Here is a 23,983-nt window from a genome sequence, read left to right on the forward strand (position 1 = left end):
GGTACTTAGAAACTCAGTGTCAGGAACTGGGGGCAGAGACCTTATATATATATATATATATATACTTTTGTTTTTAGGGCCACACCCATGGCAACCTATGCCACACATAGGTGGCGACACCAGATCCTTAACCCACATAGGTGGCAACACCAGATCCTTAACCCACTGAACGAAGCCAGGGATCGAAGCTGCACCCACATAGATACTAGTCAAGTTCTTTTTTTTTTTTTTTTTTTTTTTTTTTTGGCCTCACCCATGGCACATGGGTTCCAATCGGAGCTGTAGCTGCTGGCCACAGCAACACAGGATTTGAGCTGCGCACCTACACCACAGCTCACGGCAATGCCAGGTCCTTAACCCACTGAGCAAAGCCAGGGATTGAACCTGTGTCCTCATGGATACTAGTCAGATTCGTTTCTGCTGAGCCGCGACGGGCACTCTAGTCAGATTCTTAACATACTGAGCCACAATGGGAACGCCTATATATTTCTTATTATGTCACTCTTAGGTAGTCATCAGACTTTCTGTTAGATCTGGTTATGTGTTAATAAAGAAGTGTATATATTATTATACTGCACAGTTTTCTAAAAAATATTTTGATGTCTATATTTCAATATAATTACTTTGTAATCTTATGCATTTTTTAGTCATGATAAATTATACATAACACAAAATTTACCATTTTAAACCATTTTTTTTTCTTTCTATGGCCTCACCTGCAGCATATGGAAGTTCCCTGGCTAGGGATCAAATCGGAGCCACAGGCCTATGCCCCAGCCACAGCAACACCGGATCTGAGCAGCATCTGTGACCTATGCTGCAACTTGTGGCAACTTGGGATCCTTAACCCCCAGATCAAGGCCAGGGATGAAACCCACATCCTCAGATACAGTGTCAAGTTCTTAACCTGCTGAGCCACTATGGGAACTCCCATTTTAACCATTTTAAGTGTACAGAAGAGTGGCATTAAATGCATTCACAGTGTTGTGTAACCATCACTACCATCCATCTCCAGAACGTTTTTAGACCCAAACTAAAGCTTTGTACCCATTAGACAATAACTCCCTATCACCAGCTGTCCCTCCCCTACCCCAACCATGATTCTACTTTCAGGCTCTATGAATTTGACTACCTCAGAGGAGTGGAATCATACAATATTTGTCCTTTTGTGCCTGGCTTATTTCATTTAGCCCAATGTCTTCAAGGTACATCCATGCCATAGCATGTGTCAGAATTTTATGTCTTTTTTAAACCAAATAATATTCTGTTGTCTGTATACACCATTTTGTTTATCCATTCAGCTGCAGATGGACATTTGAGTTGTTTCCACCTTTTGACTATTGTGAATAAGTCTGCTATGAACAAGTGTGCAAATATCTCTTTGAATCCCTGATTTTAATATTTTGGGGTATAGACCCAGGAGTGGAATATCTCGATAATACGCTAATTCTATGTTTAATTTTTTGAGGAATATATATTTCTTTTTATGCATGAAAACTAAGACAAACATACCAAACACCCATTACACATACTTTATTTTTGCATGCCTTTCTCTGCCATTAGGTGGGGGACTTCTTGACAAAGACTGCCCAGCTCCTTGTGACCCCTCAGTTCTTCAGAGATGTAGTAAATGCATTCCGCCTTCGTAAGATAACTCAACAGAGAGGGAGAGTTGGGCTTGAGGATGACTAATCAAAAGCTCCCCAGTTCCTACCAGTGCCGCTTCCTAGATGTATAACCTGAGGCAAAGTAACCTTCTTTCCCCATCCATAAAATTTTCTACATCATCGGATTAATTTCCATCGCGAACCTACAGCCTAGCCTTTAGCACAGTGCCTGGCACACGTCAGGCGCTCAACAATTTTGTCCCTCTATCTGCGATAGCAAGAGAAAGCCCTGGGCAATCTGCCTGGACGCTTCTAACCCCAGATTGATGGGGAGGGGTCGGACGGCCCTCCCAGGCTCTGGACAGCTCTCTAGGCTGGCGCGGGAGTGCATAGGAAGCGGCCGGGAGCTACCTCCCGAGCTCCGGTACTAGCCGCGTCCCTGAACTTCAAGACGGTCTGGCCCCCCCCTCCCCCCCCGCCACACACACACACACACACACACACACACACACACACACGGTGCGGGGGCGGTTGCAGCGACGACTGTCCGGTCTAGGCAGCCTCCGGAGCCTTGAGGTCCCCTGGCGCACGCCACTAGCGACAGCAGCTGTTGACCCTCCGCGCCGGGGGGCGGCGCTCGTCCAGTCCCGGCCGGGAGCGGCGCTCAAGCCGGGCTGCTCTCGGCGGCGGCGGCGCACGGCGATCCGCTGGGCGGGGACGCGGCAGCGGTGGCGGCGGCTCCGTGTCGCCGGAGCCGGAGCGCGCAGGCCCGTCCCGGCGGTCGGGGGGCAGGCGGGGGCGCCATGTGGTTCATGTACGTGCTGAGCTGGCTGTCGCTCTTCATCCAGGTGGCCTTCATCACGCTGGCGGTCGGTGAGAGTGCGCGACCCCGGCCCGCGCGGGCTTCCGCCCCGGCATCTGTGCTCGCCGGGGGTCGCATCGCGAGGGCACCGGAGCGCCTCGGGAGACCGCTGCCCGGTCCTCCCAGCCTTCGCTCCTGTCCCTCCTGGCCCTGCCCCCTCCTGATCCCAGCATCCTAGTCTGACCGCGGGTCCTTCCAGGAGTCACAAAGTCCGCCCCAGCGGTGCCCGGGAGAGGCTGACTCAAGTGCCCCTTGGCCGCGCACCGCCAACCGCTGACGCGTCCACCCTCTCAGGGGCAGACCGCACCGAACTTTCCCCTGACGCCTACCGCCACCCTTTCGCCTGGGGGCCGTTCGTGCTTCCTATTCTCACTTTGACACTCTTTCTTTCCCCTTGTGGCTAGTTCCTACTCTTGATCACAGCTGAGATCTCACCTCCTTCGGGAAGTCCTCTGTCTGGGGTTTGATGATCCAGCAGTGCCCTGTGCTTTCCCTACAGGGATCCCTACTGGGATCGTCTGACACCCCCCCCCAACCCCCTCACCCCTCAGCCTGGCACCTGACGCATACTAAGTGTCAACAGATGTTTATTGAATGAGTGAATGAAATTCCCCTTTGTGGGCCAGAGTTTCCGTTTGTGCCTAGGCATCAAATGCAGGTTTCCATTCACTTTTAGAAAATCTCTCTTAGTGGCCCTGACAAAGTGTTAGTTCAGACTGAGAGAGTAGCACATGGGTTGTTTGGTTTGTTCCTTACCTGGTAGAGTCCTTGAAAGATTGATGGGGACCCAGCTGCAGAGAGAGGGGTGACCAGGATGGTGGGAGTGACCCTGGCTAATGTGCTCCCTGCTTGCCCTTTTCCCCAGCGGCTGGACTCTACTACCTGGCAGAACTGATAGAAGAATACACAGTGGCCACCAGCAGGATCATAAAATACATGATCTGGGTAAGTGGTAGCTTTCCCCAGGATTCCCCCCTCTTTTGTGGGGCTTCAAAAAGAGGAAGTGGGAAAAGTTTGGCCTGGATGATAAGACCTCTGTCCTTGGTGTTTCCTGAGGGTTCCACCCCCACCTTCCTGCCCTGTACCTTGTCTCCTGGTCCTGCTCTCCTGGGCCCAGGTCTTCCCTGGCTTCCTTCCCCAAGTGGCATCGCTTCACTGCAGGCCTTGTTCTTGGTTCCTTGTGGTGAGAGCTGAGTGCCCATTCTCTGTTGGCAGGACTGTGGCATTCTTTACCCTTGGTTAGTGGCCTCAGTGTTCTTAGCCCCTTGCTCTGCTCACAGCATTCGGAATTGAGAGGAACCTTAAGGACAGGTTTTCTTTTTTTTTTTTTTTTCTGTTTTTGTTTTTGGTCTTTCTAGGGCCGCACCCGCAGCATATGGAGGTTCTCAGGTCAAGGGTCAAATCGGAGCTACAGCTGCTGGCCTACACCAAAGCCACAGCAACGTTGGGTCTCAGCCATGTTTGCCGCTGACACAGCTCACAGCAACACCGGATCCCTGATCCACTGAGCGAGGCCAGGGATCGAATTGGAGTCCTCATGGATATTACTCGGGTTTGTTACTGCCACAATGGGAACTCCTCAGGACAGTTTTGAGTACTTGTTCACTGCCCTCTTGTTTATTGGGTCAAGTAACTTGTTCTAAGAGGGAGACCCCTTCCCTGGCCAGGCCCTGCGTCCCCTGCTCAGGCCTCTTCCTGAAGACACCATCCTTGCCATTGATGGCAAAGCCACAGGAGTGACTGCTGGTGGATAGATTTCTGCAGCTGTAGGAGAGGCTGGGAGGGGCAGGCGGCACACTTGGACAGGAATCCAGTGCTTCTCACGTCCCTCGGTGTCATGGCACGCTGGGCATGGCCTGGGGAGGATGCTGGTGGTGGAGGCCAAACCTCTTTGCTCTTGGTTCAGGGGCCCAGTTCATGGATGTTGGTAGGAATTATCTCCATTCAACCAACTGCCTGCCATTCATTAAGCATTGACAACTGTAAGTCCTTCAGAACAATGTTTTTCAAACTGGTATGATTCACTTTTGGGTTGTGCAGCCAATTTGATAGGTCATTATCAGCATTTTAAAAGGGGAGGGGGGAGTTCCCATTGTGGCTCAGTGGAAACGAACCTGACTAGGAATCTTGAGGATACAGGCTCAATCTCTGGCCTTGCTCAGTGGGTTAAGGATTTGGCGTTGCCATGAGCTGTGGTGTAGGTTGCAGATGTGGCTCGGATCCTGCGTTGCTGTGGTTGTGGCGTAGGCTGGCAGCTGCAGCTCCCATTCAAACCCTAGTCTGGGAACTGCCATATGTTGTAGATGTGGCCCTTAAAAAAAAAAAAAGGAATGTAAAAGACTAGAATTGAAATCTGAGCTTTGATTATATAAACAAATGTGTATGTTGGGGGCACAGTGTAAACTGTTCCCCTTCGTGGGTTGCTGTCAAACCAGCTTTGAGAATGGCATTAAAAGATGCTGCCCTCTGGCACCTGAGAGCCTTGTTGGGGAGGTCAGGATGGTGACTTTGAAACAGGGAGAGACAGAAGTTCATCAGATGAACAAGGTCTGACTAACCCGGGAACGAGCTGGGGGTTAGTGAGTCCAGGAAGGCTGCCTGGCAGAGGCTCCCTCCCCGCTGTGGTGCTGGTTGTTCCCGTTCACAGTGTGCTCTGGTCGTTTCAGTTCTCCACAGCCGTGCTGATCGGCCTCTACGTTTTTGAGCACTTCCCGACCAGCATGATTGGCGTGGGCCTCTTCACCAACCTTGTCTACTTTGGCCTCCTCCAGACCTTCCCCTTCATCATGCTGACCTCGCCTAACTTCATCCTGTCGTGCGGTGAGAGGGGACAGGGTTGGGGAGGCGGCTGAGGTGGTTGGATGTGCGCAGCTCAGTCTAGAGCACTGAGGGCCGTGAGAGGAAAAGAGGCAAACCACTGAGGTCCTCCAGGAGGCCGGAGAATGGGCTTCTCACACGTGCGGACCCTAGAGCCCACCCTGGCTCTAGAGACTAGAATTTGGGGGCCGGGGATTCTCAGAGGGAGGGCTTTCCCAGGCTTTGAGAAGGAAAGAGAGGTGGGTTGGCTGTCGGTAAGCCCCTAAGAAACCACTTGGCCAGGAAGAGCCCAAATCCCTTGCCTGGCCTGCAAGCAGCTGCCCATCCAGTCCTCCTCTGGCCCAAAGTCGAGAATAAACGGAGCCTCACGGGCTTGGGGCTCCCTGCAGACAGTTGCCTTGGGGTTGACAAGCGTGTTTGGAGGACCCCACCTTCCTGCCTTTGCTCTGCCACCAGTTTCTGACCCCGGGGAGCCATTTCCCCTTCTCAGCCTTAGCGTCTTCCTCTGTCTGTGATGTTTTGGAGACTCATTTGGCACCCTAGGTGCTTATAGATATTTATAGTTTTTCCTGGAAACGGCTCTAGACAGTGTCTAGTTACCAGGATGGCCTTCTTTTCCGTTAATCGTTACTGGTCCTCTTAGCCTTTGATCAGGCTGTCAGATGGAATTGGGGTTTCCTAGAGCTGCTTTTCTATTTCTGTGAGAGAACCTGGAAAGAGACCGTTATTCACAAGGATGGCACGGTGTTAATACCAGGACTTCATGCCTTGGTGTGATTCCACCAGAGGATTTGTTCAGTGGGGGTTGGTGGGAGGAGGCCTTCCCTGGAGACCAGGCCCCTTTGGCGTCTTCCCCCGGTGGGGCAGGGTGCTCCCCGCCCCCACCCCTTCTAGCAGCCGGCTCCCCTGGCTTCCCTTTGTCCCTCCCTGACCTGCCCTCTGGATGCCTGAGAGAGTTGTCCTGAGGATGTCTTCCAGGATGCTCTGGCCCAGAGCGTGGCTGGGCATCGCAGCAGCCTCTGCCTTAGAAGGGGAGAGGCAAGGAGGAGCAAAGACGAAGGAGACGAGGCAGCTGGCTGGGAGGCGTCTCTGAGGGGGCCTGGGTGTGAGGGGAAGCCTCTCTGTGCAGTGGGTCCCCAGGAGGTGTGTGGGGATCCAGAACTTACCAGTTCAGACCAGTGAACTTTACTCTGGGGCAGGATGAGGAAGGACTGTCTCCCCAAGAACTTTGAGGAACCCTAAGGCTACACCCTAGAGCATCTAGCAAACTGGGCAGCCCTTTTATTCCCGAGGAGTGAGAGCCTCCGTGTGTGTGGAGGCCTCCTCCCCGTTGCCCTCAGAGCCGGCACGCTGCACGCCCGTGACTTCTTCCCCCACTGCCTGGAGAGCGCTCTTCAGGGCTCACGGTCACACAGGCCCGGCCACTTGGCCTTGTGCTTTGGACTCTGTAGCACTCGCATGTAGTCTCATTTCTATGACATTCAAAGAGCTTTTTAAGGAGTTCCTGTTGTGGCTCAGGGGAAATGAATCTGACTAGTATCTTTGAGGATGCCCATTCAATCTCAGGCCTCACTCATTGGGTTAAGGATCTGGCGTTGCTGTGAGCTGTGGTGTAGGTCACAGATGTGGCTCGGATTCTGCGTTGCTATGGCTGTGATGTAGGCTGGCAGCTGTAGCTCAGATTCGACCCCTGGCCTGGGAACCTCCTCCATATGCTGCTGGTACGGCCCTAAAAAGACCAAAGAAAGAATTTCTTAACCTACTCCTAATTAGACTCAAAAACATCCTCTGCAGTGGGCAGCTGGGGGCTAATCCTTCCCTCCCCTCCCCTCCCTCCCTTCCCCTCGTCCTGGAGAGGAGTGTGCCTGGCCCCAAGCTATACGCTGAATGGGGAGTAAAGTCAGGACTCAGACTCGGGGCCTTGTGAAGGTTGAAAGTCCAGCCTCCTGTTATCCCCCAAACGAACTGACTCTTCATTCCCTCAACAGGGCTAGTGGTGGTGAATCATTACCTGGCCTTTCAGTTTTTTGCAGAGGAATATTATCCTTTCTCAGAGGTAAGGAGTATCCAGTACATCAGACTACTCGCAGGGATAGAGGGAGTCAAGGGGACTTGCCTGATTTGCGAACCTGGCTGTGAGTGGAAACTGAGTCTATTCAGGGATAACACATTTTCACAAACAGAGCCTAGATGACTTTAGAAAGCCATGAGGATGGGGAGCAGGGATCCCTTTGGCCGAAGTGGGGCTGATGCTGCTCTCTGCCAGTGAGTCCTTTGGGCCCCTCAGGATCCCAGTCTAACATCCTGGGGTCAGAAGAGTCATGGGGTGGCCTGGTCTGACGCAGACCTCACAGGGCAGGGGTGGCCGCAGCCCTGAACCCGGCTGCTCCAGATGGAAGCTCTGGGAAGAACAAGGTCACTTCTTTAGGGAACAAGGCTCAGTCAAGGTTTGGCCCTCCGGATCCGCCTCCTTCTGGTCTGAGGAGTTGCTTGTCCTGGTGACTGAGATTTGGGGATTGTGGTCATCTTTGGCCTCCCCCTTTCCCTACTGGGTTTTCTCCCTATCTGGGGATGGCCTGTCTCTGCTTCCTGGGCCCTGGGTCCCTCCAGACATCCAGTGTGGGTCCTTGGTGCACGCCTGAACCCGAGCTATGCGGCAGCCACTCCCGGCCCACCCTTGGCACCTCCGGGGGCACCCTCTTCTCAGTGTCTCTGTTGCCAGGTCCTGGCCTATTTCACTTTCTGTCTGTGGATAATCCCGTTTGCCTTCTTTGTGTCCCTGTCGGCTGGGGAGAACGTCCTGCCCTCCACCATGCAGCCAGGAGGTGAGAAGGGGTTCATGAGGGGTCCGGGTGGGAGGACGCCAGCAAGGCCTGAGTGGCCAGAGCCCCGCCCTGTGAGGGAGGTGCTTGGACTCTGCGTGGCAGAGCCATGTTCCTGTTCAGACACACTCTCGTCTCCCTGCCCGTGTCTCCACAGATGATGTGGTCTCCAATTACTTCACCAAAGGCAAGCGGGGCAAGCGCTTAGGGATCCTGGTTGTCTTCTCCTTCATCAAAGAGGCCATTCTACCCAGTCGGCAGAAGATATACTGACCCCCTGGGGAGGGGATGCTGGGCGGGATCAGGAGGGTCAGGCCCCCGGGCCTCTGCACTAGGTGGCGGCCGGGAGCCGGAAGGCACGTCCCCCCAACCCTGGCCCCCCTTCCCTCGACACCCCCAGAAGCCCCTGACCCCACCCTCCTGGGGAGGCTCAGCTTGGCACAGATATGATGCCGCCAGAGGCCGAGACCTCAGAGGGCGCCGGGGGAGGGGAGGTGTGGTGCCTGCTTTGCAGGAGGCCGAGTCCACCTGGGGGTGCAGAAGCTGAGCTCCAGTGGCCCTCCTGCCCCTTCCTGGACTGGGAGTTCCGGCTTGGCCAGGGCATGCAGGGCCGGGGCCATGACGCTGGAGAGCAGACAGTGCTGGGTTCTCTGGGCAGATGGCCGTGGGGAGGGGCCACAGCTTGGCCCTTGCAAGAGAAAGTTTTTGCTGTTGAACTGTGATTTCTGCCCAAGTGCTGATTCCCATTTGAATAAAGATTCTAGGTGGCACTGTTTGCCTTAATACCCTGAAAGTTCATCTTCCTTTCTGCCTGCTGACCTTCCACCTTGGACAGACTTTTCTGCGCCAGGGACTCCTTTTCTGGGTTTGAGTCTTGCCCTTCAAGGGACTGTTCCTGTGGCCCTTAGTGGAAGGAGGCAGAGATGAGGAGCTGGGCCTGCTCAGGGGGTGGGGAGTGTTGGGCCCCCCTTCTTCCATCTTTTCTTCCCCCGAGGCTCTGTGACTGGCAGGCTGGGGACAGAGAGGGGACAGGGTGGGACTGGGTTAGATTTTCAGAGGAGAATCTACAATATCCTATTTATAAGTCTTCCCCTAGAGAAGAGTGGTTTCTGGCTGAGTTCTGTCTCAGGCTCAAGGAGAAACAGGATTAAAAATAGGCTTTCAGACAGCCTGGGCTACAGCTTGTTTTGTAAGAAATGGGACTGGTGGGAGAAGCTGTTTGTCACTCTAAGAGCACACATGGGCCAGCCCTCTTCTGAGTGCTCCTGGCTCCTGGGGAGGTGACCTCCGTCTTCTAAGAAGGCAGGCCAGTCCTGGGCACGGACCAGCATTGGTTGACCTTGTACTCCAACTACAGTGCCTTGCAAGTACTCAGCAGTGTATATGGGAATGAACTCCCCACAAGAGCCATTACTGGCCACGTCCTATACCTCACAGCAAGGCTGGCAGGTGCAGAGATGGACTGCACACATGTGGTACCTTTAAACCACTGGAAAAATCTCTGTGCTTGGAAATCTTTACCACCTGCCTCGGGTCCCACCATAGCCCTTCATTTCCTTGGCTTTTGCACTCCTAGTCTCTTAAAAACACCAGCCTTCCCCTTTCCCTGGGAGGAGAAGCACCTTTTGGCCCTGTCTCGGTGGCACTGAGATTGCCAGCTCTTCTGTCCTGTGCAGATAAGGATGGACAAGGTAGAGGACACTGGTGGGCTGGGGTCCTCCTGGCCGCTGGGCCAGCAGCTGGCCTTGCTGTCCGTGTCTTTATTTCTCTCCCCAGTGGTGTGCCAGTGGCCTTGTGCTAAATGCAGCCCCTCTTCATATCTCCTCTTGCTGGATCTCTGCAGCATCTGGCAGGCTGATGGCGCCCAGTTCCTGGCTGGCGCTTCCTTAACACTCTGCAGTTCCCGGCAGGTCCTGTGCTGGCTCCTCCACTCACCCCATGCACAGTGCGGTTTCTCAGGGTTCTGTCGTGGGTTCCCTGGAGGAGCCCATCCATGGCTATGGCTTCAAGTATTTGAGAGCTGACCTCCAGCCCCAGCATCCCTCTCGGTCTTCTGAAGCACAGTGTGCTGCCTTTGTGCACACAGACAATTCTCGTGGCTCAGAAAGCACTTGTCCTCCACGAACCTGCCTCGTGTGGGTCCCTGCCTTGGCCCCAAGATCACTCAGGAGCCCGACCAGAAGCCTGCTTTCTCTTTCTGCCCCCACATCCAATCTCTAACAACTGTCAAGTTTACCATCTGAACATCTCTTGTTAGGAGCCGCTCCCACTGTCACTGGCTTTCCCCTGGATTATTGTGACAGCCTCCTGCTTCTCTGTCCCCCAGCCAGAGTAGTCTTTCTCATGCAGAGCTGACCCAGTCACTCCCTGGCCTACAACCTTCCATGGCTCCGCACTGCCCTCAGGTAAAACCCAGACTCTTGAGCATGGCTTCTGAGACTCACGGTGTCATGGTTCTCGCCCGCCTCTCTGGCCTCATCAATTGCCCCTCGCACTCTGATCCTCAGCCTCCTGTATCCAGAGAAGCCACTTTGATTCCCCTTTCTCCTATCCTCTCACTCTCCTTCTCTGTCAATTCTCAGCTTAGATTTCACTTCTTCCAGGAAGGCTGAATGCCCCTTCTCCCTCCAGCACCCACACATCACTCTGGGCTTACTTGCCTGCTTCCTGGTCTCTCTCCCTCACTAGACTGTAAGCTCCTTGAGGGCAGGGATTGGCCTTCAATTTTTGTATCAACAGTGCCTAGCTTGGCGCCTGGCACATAGAAAGTACTTAATAAACGTTTGATTAATGAATGATTTGTAATGCTATGTATCAGGGGGTGGCAGGGGATCCAGGATAGCTTCCTGGAGGAAGTACAGGTGCTTCCTTAGTTTCTACCTGAAGCCAAAGGTCCTCCCTCCTGCCTCCAGAGAGGCTGCCTGTGCCCTCCCTGAACCGCAGAAACCCCAGTGGCAGCGGGGAATGAAGGATGGCAGCCTGTGGTGACTGGGAAGCCCATGCCCTGGTGACCTCTTAGCTGTTTTCTTCCCCGTTCTGGCTCTGAGATGCAGTGAGGCTTAGCACCTGCAGCAGGAAGGACTTAATATGAACAAGAGCCAGAATTTCCCAGTGGTCTCTTATCCTGGAATCTATGTCCCTGGTGAGCTGTTGGGGGTGGGGGTGGGAATGGGGACACTGAGGTGTCACTTTTACAGTGCTAGGGCCCAGGATAGAGAGGGATCCCACTCTGAGCCTTGGGCTACTGTCCTAACTTGGATCTCCTGGGGGGACTAAGAGGTTCCTTCTGGGAGAGAAGGGAGACCTGGGATCTGGGATTTGTGGAGGAGGGGGCTCCGATTCTTGAACTTGGGGGTGGGCAGCCTGTGGCCACTCCCCCTTCTCCCCCATCCACATAGAATCACACCTCAGCTGTCACTGGGTGGCCTCTGGTGGAGAGGCTACCAAAATATGTTTAAGGGGGGGATGCTTTGGGGGAGGACAGAGCAGGGAGCCCTTGATGGGCTCGCACAGCTGCCAGGAAGGCTTCGTCAAATGTCTCTCTCAGGTTCATGTTCAGAGTGTCTGTCCAGAAGATGCTGTCACCCAGGTGCCGCTTCCGGGGCACATGGCTCATGGTGACAGAGTAAAAGCCCTGGGGCACCTTCATCCTGTACGGCCTCTCCGAAGGATACAGCTCACGGATTATTACCTCAAAAGGCAGCCGGGGCACAGGTGCCACCTGTTTGCCGGCCACCGTGCACAGACGTGCGCCACCATGCCCGTCAGGCCTGACCTCGAGGAAGCAGCGGAAGTCGTGTTCCAGCTTGGAGTCGGGATGCACGCCCAGGCGGATGCCCTGCGGGTAGCCGATCTGGGCAGTGGGGGACCTGGCAGGGTTGTTGCTAAGATTCCACACCTTGGGCCGCCTGAGCCTGGGCTGCTTGTAGGTGGGACTACGCATCACCAGAGGCAGCTTGGGCTCCAGTGTCTGTTGCAGGCGTGCTTCCGGGGAGGGGTGCAAGCTCTTGGGAGGCCAGAGTCCTCGCTGCTTAGGAGTCTTGGAGATGGCGGTGGCCTGGGGCTCTTGCTGAGTGCTGTGGATCAGGGATTGGCCTCGGGGCAGCAGCTTGCGATGGAGCCACTTCTTGACCTCAGCATCTCTCAGAATTTGGTGCTTTCTCTGCAATAGCAGAAGACACAAGATAGCTCTGGAGGGCTGCTCTCCCTGTGCTCCTGTGGAAGGAGGCCCTGTGGCTGTCGCCCCGGAAACCCCAGGTCTGACTGATTAGATACCTTCCTGCCCACAGAGGAGCTGCGCTCTAATAAGAGAAACCCCTGCCTTGGGGGAGCCCTTGTTCTGATGGGGGGCCTGGGTTCGTGGGACAGACAGAGCCTCTCCCATAGGGGACACTTCCAATCTGATGGACACACAGCCTCTGTGCTAGGTGAGGTCTCCAACTTGAGGGAGGGAGGCACAGTCCCTGCTTATGGAAAACCTTGAGCCTTAATAAGGGAGTCCAGCCTCCACCCCCCAGCAGGATTTCTCAGTCTGATGGTGGAGACATGTCCTGCCTTAAGATTCTGTTTGATGGGGGGAAAGGCGAATGAGAGGTGCAAACTTAGCCTTAACCATAGAAGGAGAAAGCAAGAAAAGTCTGGAAGGCCAGGAACTGGGTGGAAGTAATCTGGGCAGGCTTCTTGGAAGTGGAGGGTCTTGTGAGACACAGTTGGCTGGCTCTCTGGTTTGGGTGGTGATGCTCTCTGTCCCTGCCACCACTACTAGAGCTGAACCTTCAACTGGTCACAGATGCACCCCCTCCCTCCCTATCTCAGTGCTTCACTTCCCAGACTGTCGCTAAGCAGTCAGGTGGTTTGCAGATTGACGCAGCTCCAGGGGTAGGCTCTGATTAGGCTAAGCCCATCATGATAATTCCATCAGCCTTGCCCCAGACCTAAGTCAGTCAGCACATGGCTTTCCTTGAGCTCTAGGGAGTGGAACAAGAACGGACACCTGATCCAAGAGGCCAATAGGAGATAACGGGAGAGCTGCAAGGGGCTTCTGGGAAATTTTAGAGCCAAAGGAACAGATGGATACAACAGAGGGTAGGACAGGGAAAACTGGAGAGGAATGCAGCTGGAACAGCTGGAGTACCAGATTTTGCCAGCTCCGAAGCCCTCCCCACTCCTGAATCCACTTAGGAGTACCAGCATTTTCTTTGGGAGTTTTCTAGTTCTTGCATCCTGAATCTGCATTTCTTGGCATAGCACCATGCTCTTGTGTGCTCCTGTGCCTCTCAGCAGGGCTGTCTGTTCCTTCCACTTGGTCAGCCCTTCCCTGCTTCTTTACATGGCCAACTGCTGCCCAACTTCAAAGACTCCCCTTTTTTTTTTTTTTTTTTTTTTTTTGGTCTTTTTGCTATTTCTTGGGCCGCTCCCGCGGCATATGGAGATTCCCAGGCTAGGGGTCTAATCGGAGCTGTAGCCACCGGCCTACACCAGAGCCACAGCAACGCGGGATCCGAGCCGCGTCTGCAACCTACACCACAGCTCACGGCAACGCCGGATCCTTAACCCACTGAGCAAGGGCAGGGACCGAACCTGCAACCTTATGGTTCCTAGTTGGATTCGTTAACCACCGCGCCACGACGGGAACTCCCAAAGACTCCCTTTTAACCATTATCCTTCTGACATCCTCCTAGACCCCCCCTCCTTCCTAGAGGAGCAGGCGAGGTTGGGCTCTTTCTGGGTGGGACCACTTCTAGCTGCTCCTCTAACTACACGCGTGAGCCACTGACTCCTCTGCTCACACCCTGGAACCTCGGTGGCAGCTGATACCCAGCACCCCTGCCCACCCTCCCCTTACTTGATACTCAGTCAGGTGGTCCTGCTCCATGAGGGCCAGCTGGTCCTTAAGCCTCTTCAGATTCCTCATCTCACAGGCAAAGTCCTTCTTGTCCTGTTTCCACATGGCATCCTTCAAGAACCTGGCACCAGGGTGGGGGCTTGTCATCCCCCAGTGACAGACCCTCGCCCTGGCCAGGGGAGACTGGCATTCCTGAGGTCCTGCGTGCGGGTGAGCGGAGCTGCCAGATGTGAGATGAGCAAGATGACCCGGCCCTGCTGCCTGAGGCCCCTCTGGCTAACTACTCGGTGGTGAGACAGGAAAGTGCTTGGTTGGATCACCAGCCTCCAGCTGAGGAGCCATGGGCCTCAGAGCAATGCTAACCTCCAGGCTGAGGCCCTGTGGAGAACCCTGGGAATAGCATCCTGGGGAGGGGCCCCTTCACGGACTCATCTGCAGAGCCTGCTCTGATATGCTCAGCCCTGCGTGAGGGCCCTGGGGGAGGGGGCAGGCAGGGGTGGTTCTCCCACCCTCACCGGGCACAGATGCGGTGGTTCCATATTTTGCAGTAGTCGATGGGCTTACAGCCCATGGCATCTTGGGCATGGACGTTGGCACCATTCTGCACCAGGGCCTTCACACAGCTCAGCAGACCCTCTCGGGCTGCCAGGTGCAGGGGTGTGGAGCCGTTGCATGTCTGGCTATAGAGGGCCGGGGAGAGAGAGGGGGGAAGTAAGGCAAACGGCATCTTGCCACCAGCCCACTAGGTGACCCTGGCATGTCCCTTCTCTCTCCACCTCAGTTTCTTCGACTGTGGAAGGAGGGTTCGGACTAAGTGAACAGTAAAGGTCTCATTACGGGAGATGTGCTGGAGCGCAGAGACCCCTAACCTCGTCTCCTCCTCAGCCACCCAGCCCTGCTGCCCCTTCCCCACGCCTGGCCATGGCCCACAAGGCCTGCCCCCTGCCCCCTGGGCCCTGCTTCTGCTCAACTTCATCCTCTGACTTTGCCCCACTCTCTCCAACACACAGCCTTTTCACCTCTGCCAGGAACCTTTTCCCTGGCTCTTTGCCTGACTAGCTCACTCTCAGTCCTCTCCTTGGGGGCGGGTGGTAACTGCCTCTTCCAAAACAGATCCTCTCCCTACCTGCTATTTTTTTTCCCCCTAGGGCTACACCCATGGCATATGGAAGTTCCCAGGCTAGGGGCTGAATCGGAGCTACAGCTGCCAGCCTACACACAGCCACAGCAATGCAGATCCTTAACCCACTGAGCAAGGCCAGGGATCAAACATGCATCTTCATGGATACTAGAAGGTTTCTTAAGCTGCTGAACCACCATGGGAACTCCGGAAGTGAGGTTCTTATCTGCCCAGCCTCCAAGCCACTCTCCCCACACAGGCTGGACTCACGTGTTGAGGGCCGCCCCTTGCTGAATCAAATAGCGAATGCAGGGGAGGGCCATGGTCTTGTTGTCACTGTGGATGACAAGGTGCAGGGGTGTCTGGCCATTTTTGGTGGGCAGGTTCACAGGAAAATTGTACTCCTCTACCAAGACCTGCAGGCATGCCAGCTTGCCTCTCTGGGCTGCAAAGTGGATGGCGGTGAAACCCTGTGGGGGCCAGAGGAGGCAGGAAGAGGCTGAGCAGGACCAGTGCTCCAAGGTCCACAACCTAACCTAGAAAGCAATTCCTCCGGTTACCCTTCCCCTCTTCTCTGTGCCCCAAGCCCGGAATCACACACACCTCTTTCCCACTCCCATACCTGCTCACCTTCCACACTCCCCCAAACAGCCTTCCAGCAGTCACAAGGTGAGTTAGGACCCTCTCCCCAGAAAAGGGTATCTCCCAATGCCCCTTGATCAGCTCTGGCCAAGCAACCACGATGTGCGGAGCTATTCGTGGAGTGGAGAGGACCTCGGTTCTAGCTCTTGCCCTCCAAGTCCTTACCTTGTCATCAGCCGGGATTACCTCACCGTGCCGATCTAGACAGAACCGCAACCATTCCAGGTTGCCCAACGAGGCGGCGAACAGCTCATAGTAGTTCCCGATCGCCTTCTGGTTCCACTTCTCTTCTAGGTTGTTCACTAAGCTGGAGGTGGCGCGGGGAGGAAGGCGGGAGTCAGAGGCGGCGGCGGCCTGCCGGGGCAGCGCCGGCGAGGCCCACACGGGCGGCAAGGCTTTTTTGGAGGCCGAGCCAGGGCGAGCTGGTCAGCAGGGTCCTGGGGAAGCGATCACCGTCGAGGGCCGGGCACCGGCCGCATCCCCGCACCCTCGCCCCGCCCGCTCCAGGGCCGGGCCCTCCCGGAGGGCCGAGAGGTTTCGCGCGGCCCGACCCCCGCGTACCCGCTCCCCGGCGCACCTGGGCCGCTCGGCAGCCGAGTCGCTGCAGGTGGCCCTCAGAGAGACTTTCTCCGCCAGCTGCATGCGGACGTCCCCAGAGAGGCGCCGCCGCCCCCAGGGTCCTCGCCGCTGAAGTTCCAACCCTCTCTCCAGGGCACCTGGCGGGCGCTCGAAGGCGAGGGGCTCGGCGCCCGCCTCCCTCGAGGGGCGGAGCCCGCGCGCTTCCAAGGCTCCTGCCGCCGCCGCCGATCTGCCACCCGACCTCCGGGGGCCGCTAGTCCTGGAGACTCAGCATCGCATATACCCCACACTGAAGGACGCGTAGCTTTTGTTTCTGACTATAAAATTAGCAAAAGCTGATTGTAAGCAAACAGAGAAAGGGACAACGAAGATAGTAAGAACCACAATCCCACCACCCAGAGAAACCACCGGCTATTACCATATATACTTTTGTGTCTCTTTTCATTCATCGTTATGTTATGTGCTAGCTTCCATTGTCAGCCCACATACTAAAGGGATATTATGATGCAGCCATAGCCAGCATCACAATGGATGCCCTGTCATTTCGCATGCACTGCAGAAAACAAAATGGCTCATTTCTGGTTGTTTTCCCAGGACAGATTCTTGCAAGTAGAATTACTAGGTGAAAAGGAATGCCCAGCTGCCCTCCCTTCCACTTCCCCCTGGCACTGGCTTTGGACAAGTAGCCAAGCAATGAAATGTTGCTTGCATCAGTGTTGAGTGTTATTCAATCATCCACATTCTCACCCTTTCTTAGGGGAAATAGACCCCAAGCTTAGCAGAGGGCTCCTGAGGTCCCAGGGTCAATGCTAGGCATACCTGACCACACCGCCCACTTCTCTCTGCCCCCGACTTTCCAGGTATTTCCCTTGGGAAAGTCTATGAATGGGAGGAGGGGTCTCCTGAGACAATGACCTTCCCAGAGAGACAAAAATGCAGGTTCTCCACCCAGAAGCACCTCTCCCCTTTTCCAGGGAAACTTCCTTTGGGGGCCTTCTTGCCTTCCAATCCTATTGGTCAGGAGTTAGTACCCCTCCTGAGCACTGTAAAAACCAGCAAATCTGACTGGATATTTGCCCCAGGTGGGACCTTAGCAACTGCCTTCAAATCAAGATAAGGTGACAATGTTGTGAAGGGACAAGTTTTGAAGACTTCCTGGAAGTCGAGGGATTCTTTGGGCTGTCGCTTCTGGGGTATTTGGATCCTAACAATGGCAGCAAGACCCTATGTCTCTGTTGATGTTGGAGGGTGTATCTGAGGATCTCTTCAAGTAAACACGTTATCTTCACCTGGGGCACCTTGCAGTTTCTACAGCAGTTGTTGCAACTCTGGCTGTACATTAGAATGACCTGAGGGAGAGGTTCCCTTCCTCGCACAGTGGGTTAAGCATTGCCACAGCTGTGGCTCAGATTCAATCCCTGGCCGAGGAACTTCCATTTAAAAAAAAAAAAAAAAAAAGGAGTTCCCGTCGTGGCGCAGTGGTTAACGAATCCGACTAGGAACCATAAGGTTGCGGGTTCGGTCCCTGCCCTTGCTCAGTGGGTTAACGGTCCGGCGTTGCCGTGAGCTGTGGTGTAGCTCGCAGACGCGGCTCGGATCCCTCGTTGCTGTGGGTCTGGCGTAGGCCGGTGGCTACAGCTCCGATTCGACCCCTAGCCTGGGAACCTCCATATGCCTTGGGAGCGGCCCAAGAAATAGCAAAAAAAAAAAAGACAAAAAAAAAAAATTGCCTGAGAGAAAAATACCAGTGAAGGGACTTAGGACTATGGATTCAAATGACAAGGCTTTTTTGTTTATTTGTTTTTGTTTTTGTTTTCGTCTTTTTGCCTTTTCTAGGGCCGCTTCCTTCGGCATATGGAGGTTCCCAGGCTAGAGGTTGAATCGGAGATGCAGCTGCCGGCCTACTCCAGAGCCGAAGCAACGCGGAATCCGAACCTCATCTGCAACCCACACCAGAGCAATGCTGGATCCTTAACCTGCTGAGCGAGGCCAGGGATCGAACCTGCAGCCTCATGGTTCCTAGTCATATTCATTAACCACTGCGCCATGACGGGAGCTCCTCAGTGACAAATTGACCCTTGAACAGTGCGAGTTTGAACAGAGCAGATTCACTTACACGGACATATTTTTCAATAATAAGTACTACTTACTACATGGCCCTTGGTTGGTTGAATCCCGCAATGTGGAGGAACTGGGTGTGCAGAGCGCTGACTATGAATAGCATGAAGATTGTCCCCTGCGTTGTTCAAGGGTCAACTGATTGATTTGGTTTAGGGCCTGAGCAGTTGCTCTTTTGTAAAGTTCTTTAGGTGATGGTCATGTGCAGCCAGGGTTGAGAATGACTTGGAGGCACTTCTGCCTCAGTCCTCTTCCTGGGGAAGCAAGAGGTGACAGGTGACCCTAAGGAGGGAACTTTCAAAGAGGGAAGCCAAGGAGGTGGGAGGAGAAGAGCCTTTCCCGCTAAAGACCCCTTGGTTAGAGCTAGAGCCAGGTGGGCTGGGCAGACAGTGCCTAGTGGAACAACAGAAGCCAGACCCTGGGGCAGCTGGATAGCAGAAAATGCCCAGAGACTGTTGATTTCCTCTCTGGAAAGGGATGATAAGAGTATGGCCAAGGAGTTCCCTTTGTGGCGCAGTGGTTAACGAATCTGACTAGGAACCATGAGGTTGCAGGTTTGATCCCTGGCCTTGCTCAGCGGGTGAAGGATCCGGCATTACCATGAGCTGTGGTGTGGGTCACAGATGAGGCTTGGATTCCGCGTTGCTGTGGCTCTGGTGTAGGCCGGCAGCTGCATCTTTGATTAGACCCCTAGCTTGGGACCCTCCATATGCCGCGGGTGCAGCCCTAGAAAAGGCAAAAAAAAAAAAAAAAAAAAAGGAGTGTGGCCAATATATACAGTGGTATTGTTGGTCCTAGAACATGGAGAATTATATTCACAATAACAACACAGAAGGAGGTGGATGGGAGCAAAGCTGTATGGAGTAAGGAAATAACGCCAGATTTTAACTTGAATCCACAGGAACAAACGAAGAGAAAACCAGAAATAGTAAATTAGAAGATTAGTATAGCAAGTATAACAAAATCTGTAAATACATACTGTTCTTCCTAGCTTCTTTAAAGGGCATAAGATTACATAAAGCAATACTTGGAACAATGTACTTTTGCATATGTAATATATATACAGATTGTAATACGTATACTAATATCACAAAAATGGAAGAGAAAATAGATATATGAGACATACAGGCTATATGGGATATTTGTATCTCCTCGGAATTAGGTTCATATAAGTCTAAAATAGTCTACTAAGGTGAGATGTATATCCCTAAGCCCTAGAGAAAACACTAATAAAATAAATAAAAATGAGAGTGAAAAACATTATTAACAGAATTAGGACAAAAACTCATGATCATCTCAATAGACACGGAAAGAGTGTTTAACAAAATTCTATTCTATATCCTGGATAAAGCACTCAGCAAACTTGGAATAGAAGGAAGTTCCTCAACCTGATAAAACTGTTTATGTAAAATCCCCAGCTAACATCATACTTAATGGTGAAAGACTGAATAATTTCCCTTTAAATCAGGAACATGACAATAATGTCCACTTTTGCCACTTTTTTTTTTCTTCTTCTTTTTAGGGCTGCACTTGGGGCATATGGAGGTTCCTAGGCTAGGGGTCAAATCAGAGCTGCAGCTACTGGCCTACACCACAGCCACAGCAACTCTGGGCCTAGCTGCATCTGTGGCCTATGCTGCATCTTGTGGCAACATGGGATCATTAACCCATGGAGCGAGGTCAGGGATTGAACCCGCTTCCTCATGGATACTAGTCGGGCTCTTAACCCACTGAGCCACAGCAGGAACTCCCACTCTCACCACTTCTATTTGGGGAAATGAGGCAAGAAAGTGAAATGAAAGGCATCCGCATTAGCAAGAAAAGAAGTAAAACTATCTCTACAGAAGATATGATCTTGTAGATTGAAATTTTTAAGGAACCCAGGACTGACACAAGGCTAGACTGTAGATCCATGGGATAGATTTGGAATCCAGGGGACAAAACCCTCACTTAATGGTGAACTGATTTTTGACAAGAGATCAAAGATAATTCAATAGGTGTAAGTACTAGGAATTCCCGCTGTGGTGCAATGGGATCAGCAGCATCTTGGGAGCCCTGGGATGTGGGTTCAATCCCCGGCCTGGCACAGTGGGTTAAAGATCTGACATTGCCACAGCTGCATCTTAGTTTGAGGCTGTGATCTGATCCCTGGCCTGGGAACTCCATATGCCACGGGGTGGCAAAAAAAAAAAAAAAAAAAAAAAAAGAAAATAGGGGCAAGACTAGTCTTTTCAACCTGTGGTGCCAGGACAACTGAATAGCCACATGCAAAAGAGTGAAGCTGGATTCCACTTTGTACCATGACAAAAATTAACTCAAGGAAGTTCCCTGATGGTACAGTGGTTAGGATTCAGTGCTTTCACCGATGCAGGCCAGGTTCAATCCCTGGTCCAGAAACTGAGATCCCACTTCAAGTTGCTTCATGCTGCACTCAAAAAACCAACCAAACAACCACACTCACACACACACACACACACACACACACACCTCTCAAAATGAAGGAAGATCTATATGTAAGAGCTAAAACCATAAAACACTTAGAAACAACCATAAATTTAAAGCTTTGTGACCTTAGATCAGGCAATAATTCTTAGGTATGACATCAAAAGAAACAAGCTGGATATTTTCAAAATTAAAATCCTTTGTATGAGAAAAGATGCTATCAAAAAAGTGAAAAGACAGCCGACAGAATGAGTGGAAATATTTACGGATTATTAAGGACTTGTGTCTAGAAAATATTAAGAACTCCTACTATTTAACAATTAAAAAATACCCTAATTTTAAAATGGCCAATGATCTGTACAGGTCCCTCTCCAAAGAAGATATATAAATGGCCAATAGGCATAGGAAAAGATGAGATTCTCAGGATCATTTGTCATCAGGGAAATGTCAATCAAAACCATGGCGAGGGAATTCCCGTTGTGGCTCAGTGTGTTAAGAACCTGAAGTTGTCTCCCTAAGGATGCGGGTTCCACCCCTGGCATTGCTCAGTGGGTTAAGCATTTGGTGTTGCCTCCAGCTTGGACATGGGTCGCACATGCAGCTCAGATCCAGTGTTGCTGTGGCATAGTCCAGTATCTTTCATATGCCGCAGGAGCAGCCCTAAAAAGAAAAAAGAAAAAAAACCCACAATAAGCTATCTACCATTTCACTATAATTTCACCACTAGGATGGCTATTAATCAAAAAGACACAATAGGAGTTCCCATTGTGGATCAGCAGTAACAAACCCAACAAGTATCCATGAGGACTTGGGTTTGATTCCTGGCCCCACTCGGTGGGTTAAGGATCCAGCATTGCCATGAGCTGTGGTGCAGGTTGAAGATGCGGCTCGGCTCTGGTGTTCTGTGGGTGTGATGTAGGCTGGCAGCTACAGCTACAATTTGACCCCTAGCCTGGGAACCTCCATTTGCCGTGGGTACGGCCCTAAAAAGGGGGGGGGGAGCATCCACATATCCATAAATTGATGAACAAAAGATGTTGTATCCATACTCTGAAGTATTATTTAGCACTTAAAGAGAATGAAGTACTGACACAGGCTACAACATGGATGAACACAAAAATATGCTAAATGAAAGAAACCAGACACAAAAGACCACACACTGTATGATTCCATTTATATGAGTTGATCAGCATAAGCAAAGCTACAGAGATAGAAAGGTTAATGATTGCCTCAGGCTGGGGAAGGGGCAGAAGAGGGGTTTGAGGGGTAATAACTTGGGGTGCAAGTTTCTTTTTAAGATAATGAAAATGTTCTAAAATCGATTGTGGTGATGGTTGCACAACTCTGTGAATATACTAAAAGTTGTTGAATTGTAAATTATAAATAGGTAAATTGTATGGTATATGAATTATATCTTGGTAAAGCTGTTATTAAGTGGAAACAACCCTATGTCCTGTGGGCACCCAGAAGCTTTCCCTAGGGAGTTCCCATTGTGGCTTGGTAGTAACGAACCCAGCCAGTATCCATGAGGACAAAAGTTCAATCCCTGGCATCACTTAGTGGGTCAAGGATCAGGCATTGCTCTGAGCTGTGGTGTAGGTTGAAGATGCGGCCCCAATTTGGTGCTGCTGTAGCTGTGGTGTAGCAGGCAGCTACAGCTCTGATTCTGCCCCTAGCCTGGGAACATCCATATATGGGTTCCGCCCTAAAAGGAAAAGAAAAAGAAAAAAAAAAGCTTTCCCTACAGTGGCTGTAAATTGTCTTAGGAATGGAAATTTTATTCTCAGGACCTCCTTTGGTGTCAGCTGTCGATCTAAGAATTCTGGCCCGGTTCCACAACACGGACAGAGAAATTGAACACAGTCTTTTGCTGAAGTTCTATCTCCCAACCTGCCCTGCCTCTTAGGAAGCACTGAAGCACTGGCGACTTCAATGTAGTTGGGGCAGAGAGAGCAGGCAGCTTTCAAAGGAACATCAGGTGTCCTGCTTGTTAGGATGCCCTTTACCCTCCGCCTTGCACACACAGCCCCCATGTTCCCCAGGCTTTCTCCCCAGCAACTCCCCTTGCTGCTCCCTGTCCGAAGCAAACCAAATTCCTTCCTAGCATCTCCTAGGCAGAGCTGTTTAAAGTCAGACATGTCTTTTGTGGCCTTGAGATTGTCCTTTCTGTGGCCCCTGAGCTCACATTCCACTCAGGAAATGTATCAAGATATTTTTAAAGCAAAGATAAATATCCTCCTAAGAAGAATTCTCTTGTCAGCTGCTCAGACACTATTGTGGCTCTTTTTTTTCCCCCAAGGTGGAGAGAATATTTTAATGGACCTCATGTATCCATCACCCTCAGCTCCAACAAATGTCAGTGTTTTGCCAATTCAGTCTTCACCTAAGATAAATTCTGATTGGGGGGTGGGGGTGGATGGTTAAAAGTCAAATTTTCCTAACAGAACATGACAGAGAATACAGGCTTAACCGTCTGTTTCCCAGTTCAGGGAATCCAGGGAGAGGACAGGAGCGTGGGAGCACCCCCCCCCATAGCCGGCGGGGGGCTAAGAGTGGGCACAGAGCGATTGATTAAGGGGTGTGGATCACGAGAATAGCGCAAGGAGTGTGGAGAAGGGAGCACGCCAAGGGCGGTCCCAGGACTGTGCTCCTGGGCCAGGATGCCCGCCGCGCTAAAGCGCAGTGTCGGGCTCCGGCTCGGGGTCCTGGGGCGCCCCCTCGCGGGAGTAGAATTCGTCAATCATGCTCTGCGGGATGCGCTTCAGCATCTCCTTGGGGAAGATGCGCAACAGCTTCCAGCCCAGGTCCAAAGACTCGAACACCGAGCGTTTTTCATAGGGACCTAGGGACAGAGCAGGAGCGTTAAGGGTGTGTGTGTGTGTGTGTGTGTGTGTGTGTGTGTGTGTGTGTAAGGGGGTTATTGCTTGAACTCCCCCAGACACATCTCACCCTGGTTGATGAAGTTCCTCTCAAACTTCTGCAGGAATTCCAGGTAGAGCAGGTCCTCGGAAGTAAGCGCCTCCTCCCCGACCACTGCCTTCATGGCCTGCACGTCCTTCCCGATGGCGTAGCAGGCGTACTGAGTGAGGCGGGGAGCGGGCCGGCGGTCACGGCAGGCTTATCACAGGA

General features: G+C 52.6%; 3 protein-coding genes across 4 annotated transcripts in view; 1 reads left to right on the forward strand and 2 right to left on the reverse strand.

Annotated features, from left to right (window-relative positions):
* On the forward strand, positions 2,293 to 10,903 carry TEX261 (testis expressed 261). Its single transcript, XM_003125039.6, has 6 exons — positions 2,293 to 2,480; positions 3,335 to 3,414; positions 5,136 to 5,289; positions 7,275 to 7,342; positions 8,009 to 8,111; positions 8,266 to 10,903. Exons 1-6 carry the CDS (start codon positions 2,411 to 2,413, stop codon positions 8,379 to 8,381), a joined length of 591 nt encoding a protein of 196 aa, XP_003125087.4. The 5' UTR covers positions 2,293 to 2,410; the 3' UTR covers positions 8,382 to 10,903.
* ANKRD53 (ankyrin repeat domain 53) lies at positions 11,521 to 18,972 on the reverse strand. Of its 2 annotated transcripts, none has more exons than XM_021087391.1 (7): positions 18,445 to 18,972; positions 16,293 to 16,611; positions 15,881 to 16,022; positions 15,344 to 15,543; positions 14,469 to 14,633; positions 13,954 to 14,074; positions 11,521 to 12,270 (listed from the first exon to the last, which is right to left on the reverse strand). In XM_021087391.1, the coding sequence occupies exons 2-7, from the start codon at positions 16,355 to 16,357 to the stop codon at positions 11,563 to 11,565; spliced, it is 1,401 nt and encodes a 466-aa protein (XP_020943050.1). In that variant the 5' UTR covers positions 16,358 to 16,611; positions 18,445 to 18,972; the 3' UTR covers positions 11,521 to 11,562. The 2 variants fall into 2 exon arrangements, with proteins under 2 accessions (XP_020943050.1, XP_005662540.2); XM_005662483.3 differs by lacking the exon at positions 18,445 to 18,972 and adding an exon at positions 16,713 to 17,724.
* ATP6V1B1 (ATPase H+ transporting V1 subunit B1) overlaps positions 22,012 to 23,983 on the reverse strand; it is a 31,784-nt gene continuing 29,812 nt past the window's right edge. The window contains 2 exon segments of the mRNA XM_021087392.1: positions 22,012 to 23,696; positions 23,804 to 23,933. Of these exon segments, the coding sequence (XP_020943051.1) occupies positions 23,527 to 23,696; positions 23,804 to 23,933 (300 nt within the window). The 3' untranslated portion in view covers positions 22,012 to 23,526.

Source organism: Sus scrofa, chromosome 3, assembly GCF_000003025.6.
Source record: "Sus scrofa isolate TJ Tabasco breed Duroc chromosome 3, Sscrofa11.1, whole genome shotgun sequence".
NCBI lineage: Eukaryota > Metazoa > Chordata > Mammalia > Artiodactyla > Suidae > Sus > Sus scrofa.

Excerpts from the sequence above, each read along its gene's own strand:
- TEX261 (XM_003125039.6), top strand. The coding sequence starts at position 2,411 with ATGTGGTTCATGTACGTGCTGAGCTGGCTGTCGCTCTTCATCCAGGTG. Across the intron at positions 3,415-5,135 it reads TCATAAAATACATGATCTGG|TTCTCCACAGCCGTGCTGAT; the intron begins GTAAGTGGTAGC and ends TGGTCGTTTCAG. Across the intron at positions 5,290-7,274 it reads TAACTTCATCCTGTCGTGCG|GGCTAGTGGTGGTGAATCAT; the intron begins GTGAGAGGGGAC and ends TTCCCTCAACAG.
- ANKRD53 (XM_021087391.1), bottom strand. The coding sequence starts at position 16,357 with ATGCAGCTGGCGGAGAAAGTCTCTCTGAGGGCCACCTGCAGCGACTCG. Across the intron at positions 16,023-16,292 it reads TCGGCTGCCGAGCGGCCCAG|CTTAGTGAACAACCTAGAAG; the intron begins GTGCGCCGGGGA and ends CGCCACCTCCAG. Across the intron at positions 14,075-14,468 it reads AACCACCGCATCTGTGCCCG|GTTCTTGAAGGATGCCATGT; the intron begins GTGAGGGTGGGA and ends CCCTGGTGCCAG.